At 39.2% G+C, this 20115-nt stretch overlaps 1 protein-coding gene across 3 annotated transcripts in view; it reads right to left on the bottom strand.

The window, feature by feature from the left end:
• Window positions 1–1275: 1275 nt before the first annotated feature.
• The window catches only part of GRIN2A (glutamate ionotropic receptor NMDA type subunit 2A), a 164599-nt gene continuing 145759 nt past the window's right edge, over window positions 1276–20115 (bottom strand). For 2 of the 3 annotated variants that reach the window (XM_085074881.1, XM_085074880.1), the window contains 2 exons: window positions 15042–15280; window positions 1276–13474 (listed from right to left, as the gene is read on the bottom strand). In XM_085074881.1, the coding sequence (XP_084931007.1) occupies window positions 11687–13474; window positions 15042–15280 (2027 nt within the window). In that variant the 3' untranslated portion in view covers window positions 1276–11686. The remainder of the gene's footprint in view (window positions 13475–15041; window positions 15281–20115) is intronic. The other variant, XM_085074882.1, reaches the window with a different exon arrangement.

Genomic DNA, 20115 nt, shown 5'->3' with positions numbered 1-20115 from the left:
CCAGCCTGGATACAAACACCATTAGCACATAAAAACAGAGATTCAAGTTCAGAGAAAGATTCAGCAGCTTGGGCACACCTCAAGCTGCTTCATGAAATGGAGGTGTTGAGATACAAATAGGGCAGGGTCCCTTTAAAAGAGCCTTCTAGCAGAAGATCATAAGCCCAGCAGGTTTTTCCTCATTAAAAACCTCATTAAGGACAGAAGTCCAATTTTATATCTCTCATATTATCTATGCAGTCGTGTTCATCTTGGGAACAAATAGATGGGACTGTTCAGCTGTGAGACATCTGTGAGCAACCTTTCACCCCATCATTATTTTTACATTCAACACAAAGCCCCTTTATCAAAACAATATTTTGGATTCTTTAACGACTTTCACCCCACTGCCTCAAGGAACATTATTCTAATTGCCACAGGTTTGTTTATGACCATTTTGTGGATTCAAAGCTTTTAAACAGCAGATGAGCCATCTTGGAAAATGGGGTCCTACAGAACCACTTCAGACCATAGTGTGAAGCTCAGTTCTTGAGCTCCCATGGCCAGGCATATGGTCAAACCTTAGAAATCATTTTAAATGCTCCACCAAAACCTCCATTTTTATTTACATTTTGATTAACCAGAATGTTAGACAAGCTTATGGGTACCAAAAGTCATAAAAGATGTGAGACATCACAGCTGTTTCCTCACCCCCTGCTCTGCTCTCCCTCATCCTCACCTGACAGAGCTCCTAGCGCGCTGCCACACCAGGATTCTGCACAGCTCCAGCTCCTCTCAGGGATGCCATCATTCCTGCAGGACACCTCCTGCTCAGGCTGGATGCCTCCACAGTGCCCACAGAGCTCCAGGCCTTCTGCAGCCAAGGTCAGCTCCTCAGGCAGGCCCACAGTGCCTCGTGTGTCCCACACGCCTCAGAACAGAGCAGGATGTGCCACAGGGGAAGGACTGAGCTGCCACTGCTCCCTCTGCTGAGAGAGCACCTTCCAAACCATCACTCTCACCACAAATGAATTTTGCATCAGTTAATTGTCTCCATGCTCTTTGTGAATTAAATTAAATTGGGATCACCAAGCACATACTGTCAGCTTTAGCTTCAGGCATCTTCACCTTTAGATAATTTCTAACAGCAAAGGATGTCTCAGAACATGTGGCTGTTAACACCTTTCAAATCACATCAGTGGCTACGGAAAAAACAAATGCAAACCTCCTTCACCGGTGATGCTTCATCTTGTCCCATTTAACGAGGAAGACAGACAAAAATGATACCATTGTTCCTTTTCATATTAATTGGCAGAAATTATCTTTATTAGAAAAATGAATTTTTCATATATTTACAATTTTTACATCATGTTATACTTGGCACATGTGTTCTTCCAAATAGTTATATACATTTCAGTACACACAGACATTCAAGTCCCCCATTCCCTTAATGTTTTTCTACATATTTAACAAAAAAAAAAAAATGAACACAATACGATTTGTAAGACAACCATAATAATTATATATTTCTCTATCATAAAAAGTTTGAAGCAAACATTTTTTTTTTTTAAAGATATGTTTCAAAATATTTATACAGTATTAGCACTCAGTCATGCACTGGGTCAGAATATGGTCAGGGTGAACTGCAGTGAGACAGGATGTGAACACAGGAGAGAAGTGTGTGAGCTGCAGCTCCTCGCTGCTCTGGGGCTCTGGCAGCTGCAGGGGTGTCACCCAGGGTGACAGGCAGGGGCACAGGGGGAGCTGGGTGTCACCTGGCTGCACCACACGGCAGCTGGAACTGCGTGTGCTCAGATTCACTGCACTTCGCTAAACCTAGCTAGTAAAACAGGCAGTAATTGGAATGTCAAAACTAGATTTTAACTATTCTCTTTTCCCCCAAACTCTTTCTTTTGAAGAATCCATGAGACTGTGAATTTTATAATGAAATCCTGGATTCTCTTAAAAATTAATTATTTTATGGCTGATTCCATTTCACCAATATTCTTTTATTTCTGCTTTAGCATCCTGATTTATTTCCCCAGGTGTTAAGAGCTCTTCAAGTATCTACTATTCTTTGCTAGTAATTGGAAATTTGTGACTTACCCTTTTGGTTTGAAGTAAGACACTTTTGAGAGTGTTACAGAAAATTGCACTAGTAAATAACAGAAGTAATAGGCTTTTTCGTTTACTGTGTATGGAATTGAATAGTTCCAAGATTTCTGGTAAAATTTTATTTTTGGCATGCAAATTTCTCCTACTGCAATGCTCCATGTAATCAGTACAAATTATTACACCTGGAGTTCTTTTCCCCCATCAAAATAAGAGTATTTTTCCAACTGTATTAGTAACTAACTTTGTGAGCAAAATCCTAAGTGAATATTGTGAATTCTCATTTTCTCGGTTGTATTTCATTTTTCATAGTTCAACAGCAAATAACTTCTAATCAAACTCAAAACAACAACACGTTACTTGAAACTGTTAATAAATGATTGTAGACTTTGTCACAGCACTGGATTTCTGTCTTGCCCCTCATTCTCCCAAAGAACTTTATACATATACATATTTATATATAGTTTATATATATACACATGTATATGTACAAAGACTGATCAGGACAACACATTACATTGACATTATTCAAGTAAACAGGTAAAAATGTTTTTTAAAGTGTAATTTGAGATTTTAAAATATTTCTGGAGGGTTTTGTTTAGCAGCACAGAAATATTAGTGTTTCATCTAAGCCCACAAATATCCTTAAACAGGATGAAAGGAAGCACAAAATGCCCTTCAGATTTAGCAGAAATTTGAACCTGATGAATTAAAATCAACATTACTAACTCACAGGTGAAGTGTTTCTGAGACCCTGAAATGCATGGATGCAAATCTTGCATTAAAATGGAGTCATGAGTTAGGAATCAGGTAGGAGTCTGCCTGACACATTAATGAATTCTGTTTGTACCTCCTGCCTTCAGCAGGGAAGGCACGAGATGCACTGTGCTTGTGGGTGTGAGGTGTGAACAGAGAGATCAGCCTGTTCTTCAGCAGTGCAAAATGGACCTTCTGAAACGAGTGAGACCATTCCAAAATATTACACCTGATAGCAAGGATGAACTACACGGAGCTCTCACTGAAATTGCACTGCTTTCCTTCCTAGCTGCACACGATTTTACAGGAAGAAATTTCCAAACCTTTGCAACATGAGGTTTGCTTGAGGCTTTTTTAAATCTCAGCATGAACTGCACTCAGGATCTACCCCCCCTCACTCCCTCACATGTCCCTATTTAAGTCAAAAGTTGTTTTTTTTCCTAAGTTTGGAATCCAATCCTAGACCAGGTAATAATGAGCCAAGCAAAAATTTTCTTCTTGCAGATGAAGAAGTTGAAACTAAGTTCTGCTCCAAAACACACTTGCAATGAACAGTAGACAAAATCTGACCCTACAGAATTTATTGTTTCTTTGTTAAGATGGAAAAACTAATAATTATTCAACTTTCCCTTTCAAAAAAAGTTCAGGAATTACTTCCAACAAATGATTCCAATACTTTTTTTTTGTTATAAGTTTTAGTTAGAGCAATATAAAATTTAGAAAAGAAGCCAAATACCACAATCATCCCTCAGTGGAAATGTCCACATCACCAGCAAGCACAAAACCTGTGCATGGAGAGAAGTGATTGTGCCTTAGCCACCACTGCTAAATCCTGCCTGGCTTGCAAAACCCATTTGGGAAACTGCCCAGTCTGCATGGAGAACTCATGGCAGCCACAGTGCACACAGCACTGCTCTTTGCTGGGAATTCTCTTCTGGAGGTATCCTTGCTCAGCTGCCCTAAGCAATGTCTCAGGACTAGATGTGGATGGCAGGAGCTGACACTGAATTTAAGGTCAGTCACCAGCCCACTGGAGCTTCTCTGGCCAAGATTTTTCAAACCAGTATGAAAAGCCATCCTTTTCCTACAGCTTGGTTATTATAATAAGCACTAATTCGAGCTCTTTGGGACAGAAATTCTCTGAGATGTTTTCACGTGTCCAAGCACAAAGCAATCCCAACCCGAATGAGTCCTTTAGCCCCTTCTGTAACAGGTACCAAACACTACAATAAATGCTGCTAGAGGATATCTAGATGTGGGTGGTTTGGAAAGGAGAGAAGAAAACCACTTAAAATAAAGCAGTGCTGAAATGTGTCCCACAGCTTTGGGAGATTACTCACGCATGACTGCTTGGAAGGTGTATGCACGCACGCCTGGGTATACTGTATATATATTTAGGTTAACAAGTTTAAACTATTAATAAAAAGCATCTTATGGTATTTGGTAATTAAAATATCAGGCTTGTGTCATTCAAAATAGTGCAACCTACATAGCAATATACAGGAAAATTACACACATTGTTCCTGTTACCATTAATATGCTTGTGCATATTAAGATGACAGGATACCCTTTTCCATAGGATTAACCATTTGCATATTTAATTGTATTCTTTGGCCCATTTTCCTGTGAAACCTCGTATGAAAATATGAAGACTTTGGCTTTAAAAGAAAAAGAAAACTCCCGCTTTTTCGGTTACTTTCAGAAACTTAAGTAGAATTCAAATTAGTTAAAAATTATCATCTCCTCCAGAAAATGCAGACCCCTGTCACAGACCCCCCGCTAGTGTGGCTAACTGTGAACCTCCAATTTCTTTTGATTTTCACTTTTGAAGATCATTTACACTTCTATTGTTGCACAGCACATCCTCCAAAAGTGTTCTCGACTCCTCTAATGTCATCCCAGCTGGGAGCAAGGAAGGTCTCCTTCCCCTGGAGCATCAGGACCTTCGACTGTATCACTACGAGTCCAAGTTCAGGGCTTGCAATGTGAGACAGAAGCCAAAATACATTCCCAAAAGGTTTTTTGCCATTAAACACCATTATTAAATGGGCCCAGGAAAAAAAATTATCAGACAAAAGAATGCTGTAGTAATGATATAACACAAATCTCTTCAAAGCGGTTATTCTTATGTACTGCAATGCACAAAACAAATTTAAAAATGTAATCTCATAATGCATTTGCTGAGAAAAACATATCATTTCTTCTAATAGTACCAGAAGTGCAAAACAAGACATTCTCCATTAAAATTTTATGTCACTGTAAATATTACCATTTTCCCACATTAAAGCTTAGTACCATTTCTGAGAAGTGAGGAAACTTTCATCAATTCCCAAGCAAAGTATCACCTCCCTTGGAACTTTACAGTGCACTGAATAAGTATCACAATATTTATTGGTATTTATTTTCACAGTTTTCTAACGTGCACAGAAATATAATTTTTGAAATATATTAGTGAAAACAAATACTAATACAAAAGGGAAAGGACAAAACATCTAGGAGTATAACTGCTTATCACCACTACTTTTTAAGAGTTGGAGAGTCGAAACCATCTCTCTTTTAATATGTAATACTATATTTAGTGTGGTTATCTATTAATAAAGGTATTGCATGACAATGTTACAGCATGGCTATATTCTCTACTAATTTAGCCTTGTTTTCAATACAGGTAAAGAATTAAGCAAAGGAGTAAAAATTGTCATTTAAGCGCAAAACAACAAAAACCTGGTAAATAGTGAGGTAACTTATTTTTACTTATATTATTTCTGGTTCTTAAATTATAGATATGACAAAATCATCACAAAATCAGCAGTGGATTCTTACAGCTGTTAGAATGGCAGAAATTAAAAAAAAAACCAAACAGTTTCAACCATGGCAGATACATTCTGCAGTATGTAACAAAAAAGCTCATGATCCCACGAGGAGAACCAAGTGCATTTTCACTGCATTGCAGGGTGATGCACACCTGTATTCCTGGCTTCCAAAGTGGCAGCACTTTGGAAGAGCACAGATTTTTAGAGCGCATACTCTGTACACAGGTCAAGAGAAGCAGGGGGGAAAAGAAGTTAAAGCTTGAGTGAGGGAAATAAATGAAGAGCTTATTTACAGAGTGCAGAAACCCTCCCCAGCAGAGCAGGGAGAAGCAGGGCAGGATTGCAGCTCCCCTCGGGTTGGGCAAAGACAGCAGAGAGCACAAGCAGCCACCTCCCCTGGACAGACATTGCTGACATAGGGATGGGTGAGGATGGGAGCAGCTCCACAATGACACCAACTGCACAGGAACTGGACACCAAGGGCACATCAGACACACTCGGCATGACCAGAGAGATGGACGAGACAGGACAGTCGTGAGGCTACTCCATTTAACCACAGCTTCACAGGTGACTCCAGCCAGAGCACATCGAGCCTTTCCTCTGTCACACCACCTTCCTGTCTATTCTTATCTCTACACCACAAAGAAATGCACAGCTGTGATTAAACTGAGCTCCCTCACAGTGACAGCAAACACTGACATGTTGCTAACACATTTAAATAAGACAGAACAGGTGAGTTTGGGCAGGGAAATGGCTCATATCATAAGTCACACTTTGAAAGGCCTTTATGTTCTTTCAGAAGTTCCTTCAGCTCTGCTATGTTTGGAAGGCTCAGCTCGCAATAGAAAGGAAGTTTATATTAAAAATTTTTAAAAAATCATTGGTAAGAAAATAATTTAAGTCTATCACTGGAAAACTGTTTTTATATTGCAAACCAGACTGCCCTACACAGGAAAGGTATCTGCTTTAAAAGGACTTTTAAGCTAAGATAGAACCAAAGCTGGGGGAGTTTAGCAAGGGAATGTATGACACTCATCTCAAAAGAAACACACGATGTGATGATTAACACTTGACACAACTTAGCCAAGCAACAGGATAGTTATTCTTTTATATTAACTAGGAAAGGGTTTTGTCATTAAAGTTTTGTTTTCAATAGGTTTTATATATGAAACATCTCAAATGCAATGTAAAACAACAAAAAAATTCACCTCTTGAATTCTTCCTAAATCCAGGCAGATTCTCAGACCCTTAGATTCATGATGCAATTTCTGTTCTATGCTGACAAACCCAGCAAGGGAGGGAACAGTACCAAAATCTTCCCCATCTCTAAGGTGCATTTGCTACGCTGCAGAAATATGAAAATAGCAAGATATTCCACAAGGAACAGATTCTGACACTTTTCTCCCATGCTGGGTGGTCCCGTGGTATAAAGCAAATGATGATCCCAACTTGCAGGGGGTACTGCAAACCCCACAAAAACCCCTCTTTTCATGAGCACAAGAACCTATAACACCTTCCAGCCTGAACCTGGCATTCAGTTGCAGATTTACCTGGCAGAATTTTGAGGCTGGGATAAATAGATCATTGCTTTTCTAAGCCCACCTAAGATATCTGAGTTAGGAGCCTATACTTCCTAAAAAAGTCAACAGAGAGAGGTAACACCTTTCTGGACACATCCCTCCATAAGCCTTCAGTCCTCTGGACTTCCATCCAGGAGTTTGCTTTCTCATACTTTCTCTTGCTTTCTCTCTCTCTCTCTCTCCCCACTGTTAACAGAAAGAGCTTAGCCTTCCAGCACAGAAACCCAAAGCTACACACACAGCTCTAGCCTTTGCTTCCTTTAAAACTGTATAAAATTATTTGCTTTCATCAGGAAAAATAAACCACACCTGATTTCCCTTGTGAGCCTTATTCCACCTCTTAAGTGTTCCTGAAAGACCATAAAGAGACATGTATTTATGAGATGCTGCCAAAACACGGTGAGCTGGTGGTGATTTCATTTCTGTTTGTCCACAGCACTTTCTCCTAACCAAGCTTCTTAGATAGCAGAGTAATGAATTCTGAGCAAAAGCTGCAAAAACATTGAATTAAATTTTCCAGAAATGCAAAATCTCTTAATTTTATCTTATATATTAAAATATCTTATTTCCATGCTTTTAAATTAGTGGGTGGCTACACTGTTCTAAGAAACACAAGCAGAACACAAAATCTATTTGAGAGAAAAAAGGAAAATTTACTGTGGTGAAAAGGGAAAGACAAAAACATGAAGAAATTCTACAATATCTTGAAAAGAGGAAAAAAAGCAAGAGGCAGGTATGTCTACATAGCTGTTTTTACCTCCATGTACCTACTGCATTCCTCAGCAATTCAATATCCTGCCTCCACAAAAGGTGTCGTCCAGGAGCAGTGTAACACTACAGGACATGCTACCAAGAATGGCCCAATCATTTACAGCCTGATTCAGTTCCAGCTGGAGTCACAGGGAATCTTGGTGATAGGAATGACCAACAAACTGCTAGAGCTGTAATCAGGAAAATGTAACAAGTCACCAGCACCATCCAGAAAGGTACAGAAAGGATGGCCACTTATGCAGGAAGATTCTTTTCTCCTCTTCAAGTATAGCAGCAGCTAGAGTGAGAGAGAGGGAAATACAGAAAGTCTTGATCTCAGTTTAATTGAAAGTCAGTGCAAATATATCAACAAAGCTCAGGCAAAATTCCGAATTCCACGCGCTCTACGGCTGAGCCTCACAAGCTGTGGCTTGTGGCTCTGTTGAAGATTTTTCTTCAACTTCTCAGCAGCTTCTTCTTTACACGAGCACATCTGCAACCACACCGGTACTGCCTACAGCCCTCAGCTCTCCTTCCCCCTCTGCTGACTTGAATTTATGCCAAGATCAAAACAACAAATGCATGCAGGCTCTTATTCCCTCTGCTGTCAGTATCTGCTGGGGTTTTTTCCTCCTTTAAGGCAGCATCTTATATTTCCATGTGAACGACTGCTGTGCAACATTATCAAGTCTTCCCTCTGTCTCCTTATTTTGGTTCAGGGCAGGTGGTTGTATTGCATATTGCAGCTAATAATAATAAATCTCTACAGTCGCCAGAAATCTGCTCAAATCAGAAAAAGCAAACACTGCACTGTATTTTGTTATAGCTAATTTGCTTGAACATTTCACAGAAAGATAAATCCACCTGGGTTGAGGATGTTTACAACTGAATCTCAAGAGAGAAAATGAAAATGGGAATTTTTCTTTCCCACAACTTCACATACAGTACTTGTATAAATATTGAATTACGTGTGTCTGGTTAGATAGAGATGATGATACAAAAGACTTGGAGCGATCAACAAATACTTTGAGAGCTTTATGATGATGTGAAAGACAAGAGCCACCACTGAGTTTTATGATTTACTTGGTAAAATGCTCAGCAACTTCCATGGCAGGTTTTGGCATGACATCAGCAAATATCCTATCTGCTGAAACACCCCAGACAGTTCAAAACACTTCAGATTTTAGTTAATACACTATGATTTGGATTGAATGTCAAAATTTGCCTGAAATATTTTTATTAGACTCATTACAACATTATGCTTTCAGTGCATTTGCCTTCCTGTAGACTTAAAAGCAAAGCATAGTTGTGTCTTTGGGAAAAGGTTTGGGGTCATGATGAGTAGTGTTCATCCCACACACATCCTAACCCTACTTAGCTCACACAACTATTCCTAAGAAATCTGAGTATCTCTAAGGGCAGGTAAGGAACTTCTGTTTATAAAAACTCCCTCCAGTGAGAAACCAGAAAGCATTCCATGTGAATCAGGGCCAATAATGATGACCAAATGTGGAATAAAGAATACCCAAAACATCTTTTTACCTGATCAGTATAGAAATACCCATAGATATGCTTTCTGATCACACTTATAATAAAGTATACTGAGATTTTTGGAAGCTGGAAAGAGACTCGGAAGCCTAAATCTTGTTACATTTCATTCCTTAAAAAATATCATCTTTCACCATCATGGTGAAGATACAAATACATTTGCAAATACCAAGAACTCATTCTGGACTTTGATAGTCAAAGTCAGTTTACATTTTTTTAATAAAAAAAAAAAAAAAAGCTGTAAACAAAATTCAAGAAGCTTTATTCTGCCTATCCCTACACATGATTTATATTATCTCCCATTTGCAACTCTGCTCTGCAGTATGCTGTTCTAAATTAAACATCTTGCATACTGCACCTCTGGCATGCAGATGCTCCAATTACAGCTGACAGGCACGATTCTGCTGAAAAGAGTTTCAGTTTAGAGAAAAGTTAGGGTAATATTCACATTTTCCAATTCACAGTGGTAATGGTTTCCCTGCTCACTGTCCTTCAGTGAAATGGAGGGAATAATGCCTGAATAATCTAAACTTCCTCTACACAAAAATTCTAAAGCAATTCTCAGAGTAGCCAGAAAATGGGAGAGCACCACCTCTGGAATACTTTCAGTAGTTAAATGTATTAGTAATTATATTTACTTCTTTAGTTGAAATTAAATTTACAACTGCACACTCCTGAAAGGCTTCCTCTCATACCTTTCACGCTCCCTTATGGTTAAAATCTAGTGGGGTTTTTTCTTCCAGTGAGGGTAAGGAGGGGTGTGAAGCAGACATTTTATTTGTGAAATAATCTGATTGACATTTATAGAAGGAAAAGTCATATAACAATGCATCCCTGTTATGTGAATACCTTTGTGTATCAGTAAGTGATAATAAAGACACTGTTTCTTAGTTACGTGTGCATATATTCAGTTTATAGAACAGCCTTGATTGGAGAGGTTAGAAAAATGGTCTGATGTTCAACAAATATGCACAATATTGTGGAAGGAAGAAGTCCTTCCAAAGGTGTTTAATCCTTCTCTGTGTATGCAAATAAATGGTACCACGCTCCTCACTGATCACACTGAACTTATGGCTGTCGGTGTTTGATACTGTATTAACAGCTTTAATACTATTAATTTACAATTAATTAGTTGTCACTAATACACTATGAACAAAGAACTACAGTGGGTTGGGATTTGGTTTGGGAAGTGAAAGAATAAAAGAAATACTATACAGCCCTGAGTAATCACCAGTAAGGGGCAAATGCAAACTTACGTACACATTAGGCCTCAAGGTTACTAATAAAGTCCACAGCTCCATAGTAAGTGCCATATAGTGATATCTAAAAATATATACTCTGGATTAGGCAGCTGTGAAATTTCTGACAAGATTACTGCGAACTTTTCAATGAGCTTACTTTGTAATGGTAAGTGCATGTGCAATATAAGAAAAGCATTTGTACATGAACATTAACCAATATCCATGGGGATTCCTTTTGGTACACAGCAGTTCACATGTTTGGGGTTACTGCCTTCCCATCTACTGTCTGCCAGTCTAGCAGGAACGTACTAATTTTGTGCTAACACTTGGTATTTTATTCATTAAGGTTCTGGGGTTTGGGGTATTTTTAAAATTATTATTTGGCTTTGAAAATGATTATGAAGCTAAAATATATTTTGGAAGTCTTAGCTTTCTGTTCTCTTTTAGAGTCTTACTTTTGAATCTGTGCAAATGCATCCCTATTTCTTGTTGTCTGTGTCATACTACATGCATACCATATTGCTTATCCAGTACTAGAAAATCATTAAACATTTCTAAGGACAAAAGTACATTGAATGATACTTAGCAACATAAATTAGAATAACCGAAATAGTAAAATAATTAGGTACAAAACAGCATAGTTGCCAACATATATTGGGGCTATTTCAGTACAACTTGCCATTTATATATAAAGCATACATAAATGGCTATTTTTTATCCTTTTCAACAAGACATATTTTAAAAGGATAGTTAAGAGCATACCAGTTTACCTATTCATGTACAAAAGTACATTGGGAAAGGGAGAGGTTTACGTATCATTTACCAGAGCAGGATACCGTTAAAGGATAAATTCTCCCTCTAAGATGGTGGCAACTATTCTTTCCCTATAGATAAAGTGTTCATGGAAAATTTAAACATCTGATTCAATGCTAGGCCTTTTCTTATACACACGTGTATTGCTACAGGAATTTAAAACCCTTGGAGTTGAGTACAAGCTATTCCTATTTGCAACGTAAGGCAAAACATGCTCTGAAATGTACATGTCATTATGGATCCGACCATCCCTGGAAGAGTATGATGCTGTAGACTGTATGGATGACCTTAAATAATTATCATTTCTTCCTCTTGTTGGCAATGAATGTTTATAAAGATCAGCTGGACCTCGCCTAAGAGATAAATGCTGGTCATCACGATAGGTGTGCAGGAAGGGGTTATCATCCGAGTGAACAGCATACAGGGACTTGCTCCGCTTACTGTCCTCCAGAGCATGAGTTAAAAGTGAGGCCTTGTTGCTCAACAGTTTGCTTGAGGGAACACTAAACATGCTTGCATATGGACTACTTTGAAGAAACTTCTCTCTTTCTTTCAAGCTTATACTACGAGAAGGTCTTCCAATATCAATTTCCCTGGACTTATCAGCGATATTATCAAAAGAGTGTTGCCTGCTAATCCTCAGTTTATTCTTTTTATGATATTGCAGAGCACTACTTTGTGACCAAGTACGCTCATATATTTCTTCAGGAAGTGATAAGTTCGTTGTGTCCTGCAGCATCTGATCTTCCTCAATGTCATAGAGGTTCCCCATCCGCAAGCATGCATCGCATTTATAGGGAGATCTGGTCGAGTAGTGTCCTGCATAAGTGGGCATATTGGAAAGACAGCTCCTGCAGTGGGTGGAATTCTGTCTGAACCTATCGTTCATGTCACCTAGGGAAGCATTTTTCTCTTTGAGAGTGTAGTGCTTTGGATAAAGTTTGAACTGGTCATTGTTTGGAAGACTGTCTTCGTTGTGTGATGGAGTCCTGTTCGCATGCTCGGCTTTCCGGTAGTTGTCGTTGTGATCTTGGTAAACATCAGGAAGCTCTACAGTCTCTGGAAGGACAATGTTTTCAATGTACTGAGGTGTGTCCAAGCGGAATCCTGGCTCCTTGTCAGCATCAATCGTGTAGATTTTATCCCGTGGAGAGCCCTGTTTGGTTTTCAGATATGTCAGTTCCACTTCACTACAGTCTTTTGGGTATTTTGATGCTACTGTCCTTTTTTTAAAATTGTCCTTGGTTTTGTGGTGCTTGTTGTTGTTTTCAGATTCCATGTGGCAAGTAGCTCTGCTTGATGTCTCTGATACATCTGAATGGACAATCTCTTCAGGAAGGTATCTTTGGCTTTTCAGTGAAAGCTGCCTGTTTTCCTCTGACCCGTTTTCTCTCTGGGGACCTTGGCCCTGACGTACAGAGTCCTGACGTAAAGATTCAACAGATTTCCTCCAAAGCTGCCTGGGCCTGGAGTTCACTTTTGCTTCCGTTGTTACTGCAACTTCTACTGTATTTGGATTGGAGTCATTCAGTGTGAGAGGATGCTGCCCTTGGAAAACATAATTGTTCAGATTGTCCTTGTGTCGATTGCCAGGAAGTGTCTGCAGTTCACTTATGTTGTCACCAAAAAAGTTGTCCTTTGTCTGAAAGGGTCTGTTATCAGCAAATATCAAGTTTCCTTTATCCATGACCATGTCCATAATCAAAGAACCCCTCTGAATAAAATCTGTTCTTTTGGGGGAGTCAATTCTTGAAGGATTGATATTGGTCATGTTTTTCGCTGTTCGCAGCAGTTTTAGCATGTTGGTTTGTGAATTGGTCAAAGAAAAGTCAGGAGACTTCTTTTTCTCTTCAATGTGTACTCCATGAATGCAACTGTAAATACCCTGTAATATGAGTAATATAAAACAAATTAAATCACAAGGTATACATTTTTAAAACTTCCATTTTACTTTCAAATAGCAATAAAGAAAAATTAAACATTTCTTATCTAATTACTGGAAAGATTCAAAGTACATCTCTGTTCTTTTATCACTTCCTTGCACTGAAATGGAGGAATATTTTATGCTACATGTTAGAATTACAAAGGAGAAAAATTGCCAGTATTTCACAAAACAGTGGTCTCTCTTGGCCTCCCCATCTTATTCCAGAATACAAGATTAGAAGGTACCCCAAAGGGTTCTCTAATCTTGTCATAAAATGAAACTAACCTTCAGTAATGGATACTCTCTTATTTTAAACCACTGATTAAGTTTCCCCCTCTAAACAAGCCTGTAGTGAGATTATTTTATTGGAAGTTAAGGTACTCTTCACTTGCACTGAAATAAAAAGGCTTCTAGTCATCATATTTAGCTTTTCTGATCCCTATCCCAGTACATATGACAAAACCCCCCAGCTATTTCTAAAGCTGAACCTGAGTTAATTTTGAGCAAAAGGCTGAAGCCCATTTTCTCACTCCAGCCTCTTGGGTCACTCCTGTGAGCCCAATTGACATTTCCAATCCTGTGAACTAGCATTTCTCAGACATTTACCTTTGACATAAGTACTTTTATTCCCCTGCATTTCTTAGGAAAAGTTCATATAAAAAAAGGCCAAAAATATAAAGTGCAAATTTAAAATGTGGAGGTTAAGGTGCATATGGTTTCTCGACAATCCCCACCACAGCAGTGCAGACTATTTTTAATGCAGTTCCAAAATGGTCCAATCTACTCAACAGGATAATTGCAGCACATTTTAAAGCAATTAGCCATTTCACTATCATTTTCAGTTCTCCTCAGATACATAAAAAATCCAGAAAAATCAACTACCTAATGAAATCTCTATCTGTTTTAAAAATACATAAAGAAAAAGATCTGACCAATTTGTCAAAAATATAAGAATAAGCACACATTTCCCTTTTTTTTACAAGTATCAGTTTCTTGGATATGTAAATCCCCTTTGGGTCTGGTAAAGCTATCATTGAAACTTGCCTTAGTTTCTAACCAGACATAAATGATACCTGTTTGACCTTTTCTCATACAGTTTATTCAAGTTTGCTATCAAGAAAAGCTTATAAAAATATTCCACTGTATTTTTATAACTTAAAATTCCCTTGCTCAAGAAATACACAAAGCTGAGAGCTAATGTCACTTATCAATGCAGAAAATGATCCATTTCCTGCATCTGAGCTCCATAATTTCTTCATCAAAATTGCCTCCTAATGTATCTGTTTTCAGCATTTGATTACTGATTTTCCTGGCATACGGTAATTCCTACCCTAAATAATCCACTGGATAAAGACTTCCCATGGAGTGCAAGTACATCCTAAGCCCAGTGACTACTCCAGAGCATGACACTGATGCTCTAACATGTATTTCAAATGTCCAGGTAGGAATAAAATGAAGGATAATGTTTTAGGAAGGCAGTGTTTATTCTGTCTGCTGCCTAAAAGGGGAAAATGAAAGCAGTACTGACCCTGCTGATGGAGAACAGCAATCCTGGCCTATCCGAGCAGACTCCAGTGAAGCAGAATCTAAGTTTCCAGTAAAATAAGTGCTCCCAGACAAAGGTTATTAAGCTGAGTGCCATGGCTGCTGCAAGCATATAAAACACTCCTGCCATGTTGTCGATGTCCAGCTGGCTGCTCATGACTTCATTCTTCTCGTTGTGACAAATACCAGTCAGCCACAGGGTTTCTAACTCTTCCATTTCCCCTAGGGAGAGCAAAGCAGTAAAACCAGTTAAAATGCAAAAATCACTGCTTACAGTATTCAAGAGTCTTTGCAAGTTTAAAAATACAGCACCATTTAATGCTTCATTCGTGGAGCACTGGAGACTAATCTACCCAGGAGCTGCAAATACAGCAGATCTCAACTCACAGCACCCTAGTTTCAGATGTCCTCAGATTTCATCAATTACATGGGAAGCTGGATGCTCTAGAAATCAGGATCTGTGGTTTAGATAGAACTTTCTCCTGTTTGCTATAACTATTAGCACTTGTTACTGAGAGCGGAGTGAGTTTAGTAAAGAGCTGGGACAGGCTGTAGTGATCAGACAGAGAACTCATCAGAGAAGCATCCTGACACTCAACCAGACCTTTTCATGCCCCCTCCTCTCCACTGCCCTACACTTGATCCTCCCTGATCCACTCTGACCCTTCCCTTTAACATCACAAGATAAATTTCACAAATTCTTGAGATTCTTTTAAAATGTGCCGCGAGAAGTTTGTTCTTTCCCATACGATCTATGATAATCTTATTTCTTCTTTTCAAATAAGTTGCAATGTTCTGGCTGGACCTCTCCTAACACATCTGGTCTCTGCATTCATCTCTGATATCTATTCCCTTCTGCTGCTGCCATTCCTGCCTCCTGGGCAGCAGCAGAAACACAAACAGCCTCATCACATGCCTGAAATGAAGCATTCCTGGTTCTGGCTGTGCCACATCCTTACTGCCATTAAAACACTTCATTTACTTAAAGCTAAGGAAGCAAATCTACTCCCTCCCTCGCCTGTGTATTCTTAACTTTGAATCCATATTTCACTGATGAGATTTGGCCTGGGATGAAGGACACTGTCACCTAGCAGTGGCTGCAGCTGCCAACATGGACAGAGGTGGGCAAGAAACTGCAATTCTTCCTGCCAAACTTCTTTTTTTATATTGCATGATTTACTCATTTTCAAACATTTAGTGTTGTTCTTAGTGAAGCATTGCATGAGCATGCAGGCCTTTTTACTCTCTTGGTATATAGTCAGCTGAGTAATTATATTATAACTTTTAATGCCATAAACTTCATTGTTTCCAGAAAATACAGCAGGCAATGCAGAGGGCCAAAAAGGACAGTATAAATTGTCTTGGTGTGTTTTCCAATTTAAGATATGGCTTCAATCTAGGGGAAGAATTTCCATGGTATGAATCCCTAATCCTTAGCCAGTGATTAGGGAATACATTTTCAGTATTATAATTCATACATCACGGGAAAAAAGAACAGAAAAAATGGCTAGAAGCTATATTGACATTTCAGCTACCTTCAAGCTAGACTAGAAGATCAATGACCTGCTGTGCAAAAGCATTTTGCAGGATGGAGTGCCAGGGCACCAGGAAAGCTGCAGCCCACAGATAATTCGGACGTGAGCTCCGACTGGAAATGGAACACAAGACTGTGATGGAGAAATTGCTTCTCACAGAATGTGAATGAAAAACTGAAGTAGAAAGGACAAGTTCTGATGCACTTTAGCAAAGGCATTTCACAAATTTGTAAGAGAGATTATTCAGTCTCTAGCTAATTCAGAGTTTAATTTTGTGCTTGAAGCATGAATTGAACCTCTACATCTGCAAAAAGCAATGTGTCTTCTCCCAAATTACAGTGCTCAATCTTCAAAATACCTAAGAGCATCCCAAAGAAGAAAGTCAATCCTAATGAATCTTTAAAAATCTTCTAATCCAGGAGACTGGGACAATAAATTATTAATTGTAACAGTATAGATATTGCACACACAGATAATTGGGGCTCATTACTGCATTTCCATATCTTAGAACATTTGGATTTCTTTTGTTCTGCTCAACCTCAGTGGACTGTTTCCCTCATCTCTCTTTCAAGTTCTCCCCAAGGTCTATGAATAAAACTCACAGAGGCTAAAGAGAAAAGAACCCAAGTCCAAAGAGAGAGCAATATTTCTGGTCTGTGCTTTAGTAGCTGAAGCTCTGCCAATCAGATCTCATTACTTCCCACAGGAAAATTCCCATCTCCCAAGATTGTCAGGCATCAATTTGATTTGACTGCTGTGCCCTTTTACTATTCATAACAAAATTCACAAAGGAATTTAAACCTCTTTTTTATTACTGTTTCCTCTGTGTTCCTTTCCCTTTGGCATGTACATCTAAAGTAACTATTGATAATCCAGCAACCTTTCCAAAAACATCCCTGCAGAAATGAACTAAGCTTGTTTTCAGTCGAGATAAATGACAGTGCCCTGGCAAGTAAAGAAGAACAAAAACATCCCAGAGCCTTGCAGGTCCTGCTATTGCAATATCCCTTCCATAATATCTGACAATGACAGCAATCGCTGGTAATTAATGCCCAAAAGGAATCCACATTTTTATAGATAGCTAAGCACTGTGAATCATTGGATTGTCATATTTATGTAATGATGCTATCTGGGAATGGACAGATTAGGCTGGTAATTCTGGTCTCTCCATATAAAGCAGTTGCCACTTCCAGTATATATTTTTATACATGTGCACAGTATATATTTATACACATGTGTCTGTGTACATGCAGAAACACAGACCAAGCACTTAATAGTTTAACTGTAATAACACTTCAGCATAGCTGACCCCATAAAACTGGCAAAAATGCCCAATCTTCTTATTGCTTTTCCTGCCCATTACACTTTAAACCAGATATTCACAGAAGCCATAACATTTTTATTACAAAATCCTCAGGCATGAGAAACTTTTTTATCTCTGGTGTCAATTTATTCCTTATTAAAATCAGTCACTTCCAAACTTGGCCTGGAGTTTAAATTCAAAACATTAAACTTTGAAAGTAGATATAATTTAGTTCAGAAATAAAAATAATTTAAACAGACTTGATTCTTTTGGAGGAATGTTGTCTCTCAAATCCTTTTGGGTGGTCTGACTTGTGAGCTGAATGTGCAGGGTGATGACACCTATAGCAATATATTAGTCTTGGCAATTGAAAGGCCAGTGATTTGTGTTTGCCAGGCACTGGAGAGTTCAGTCATCTCCATGTGTGCATAATATTAATTAGCAAGTGAAAGCTCCAAATATTTCATAAAACAGACCTTGGAAATCTAAGTCAGCAACCTCAATATACATAAGTGCCAGGCCTCACTGACCTGAGTGTTAATGGAGTTCAAGCCTGCATCTAATATGGGGGTCTCAAGTTACTCATAAATATTTATCAGAATTATTTTAAGGATTTTTGTTTTCACTTCAGGCACTTACTAAAGGAATGTAATGCCACAGTCATTTCCTACCTTCATTCATGTGTGGACTAGATTAACATGTAAATGAACAGTTGCAGATCTCAGCAACAAAGTACATCATGACACTAAGCACAAGACCAGAAAATGAAGAGTCCCAATGTATTTGACAAAAAATCCAACAGTGTTTATCTTCTGTTTAATACATCCACAATGTATTTAACCTGAAAAACTCACAAATAACTACATGACTCCTACATTAAGACATTTTTTAAAATTCTATAGTATTGTATCATAAAAGATCTGCCTCATTTGTAGCGTAAGAATGAGTATAAGCAAGTGCTTTCCAAACCCATAGTTCAAGCAGTGTTGAGTCTCTGCAGTATTCATTCAAAACACACTCCACTAAACTGCAACATTCCAGCTCTCTCACTGGTAATTCAAGACTATTTACAATGGGTTTAGGTTACAGTGCAAACAGTGCTCTGATTCCTTTGTGTTCCTCCTGGGTTTGTTGCTGTGGCTATGGAGCTTTGCTCTGGCTGCTGTTTGCACAGAAAAGTGCCAGTTGGCCATTTGGCCTGAATATCCCACAAGGGCCTTTCTTTCTACATTTTAGTATAAACCCCTCTAGCCTATTTCACACATTATCATCCTGGGAAGGACAATCAACTGTCCACTGTGTTCCCCAAAGAATTTTGTCACAATAAAAATTTCATCATCCAGGCACAGAAACTATACTGTCTAAAGGGTAGAATAACACACTTTTCCTCACCAGGGCCCTTAGCAGGCTTTGCAGGCTGTGCCACCTCTCCCTGTTGCCCAGCTGACACACACAATGCCTTTTTGCAGCCTCTGTCACTGCCTCTTGGAGATTTTTCAGTTCTCTGGGGGTCTTTAAGGGGAATTACCAGTCTCCCCAGATTGCTTTTGTTTCTGTGGCACAGAGGCACCTGCAAGCCCCTGAGCCCTGGAACCCCCAGTGCCAGGTACACCTGCACCCCTGCCAGGCCCTTCAGCATCTGCAGCTGCAGCTGCACAGGCACTCATCCACCTCTGACTCCAAGAAAACCCTGCCTTGTGTCCATGAGAGTTGTCTGGAAAAATTAATTCTCCCATGTATTGTGCTGTTTCACACATCACAACCATCCCTGCTGTGTGCAGTCTGCATATCCTGCAGGAGTGTGCCTGAGCTGAACAGGGAAAGGATTCCCTGACCAAGTGGGCAAAGCAGAGCTGCAGCCCAACACCATTGGGGATTTTTGGGTAATTTTGCTGGTTAAGTACAGCAGACCTCCGGTGTCAGCACTTCCCTGGGACTTGCATAAGGCCCAGGCCAGGAGCAGGTCACCCAGCAGGAGATCACAGTGCATGTGTCAGAGCAGAAGGTGCCACAGAACAGGCTGCTGCTGACAGCATGAGGGGTGGTGGCTCTCATGCAAAGCACTAACCTGAGGTTCAGCCTGAGCAGCCAGCACAGCAAACTGCCATGGACTGAGCAGAGATGATGAACAGAGGGTTAAATATATCCATTCACACTGGTCAGATGTAGGGCATCATCTTCAAAAGGCCCTGGCAGCACTGACACAATCATCTGGCTGG

The sequence above is a fragment of the Lichenostomus cassidix genome, chromosome 14, assembly GCF_008360975.1.
Source record: "Lichenostomus cassidix isolate B80296 chromosome 14, HeHo_3.0, whole genome shotgun sequence".
Lineage (NCBI taxonomy): Eukaryota > Metazoa > Chordata > Aves > Passeriformes > Meliphagidae > Lichenostomus > Lichenostomus cassidix.
This window is presented reverse-complemented; position numbering and strand designations above follow the sequence as displayed.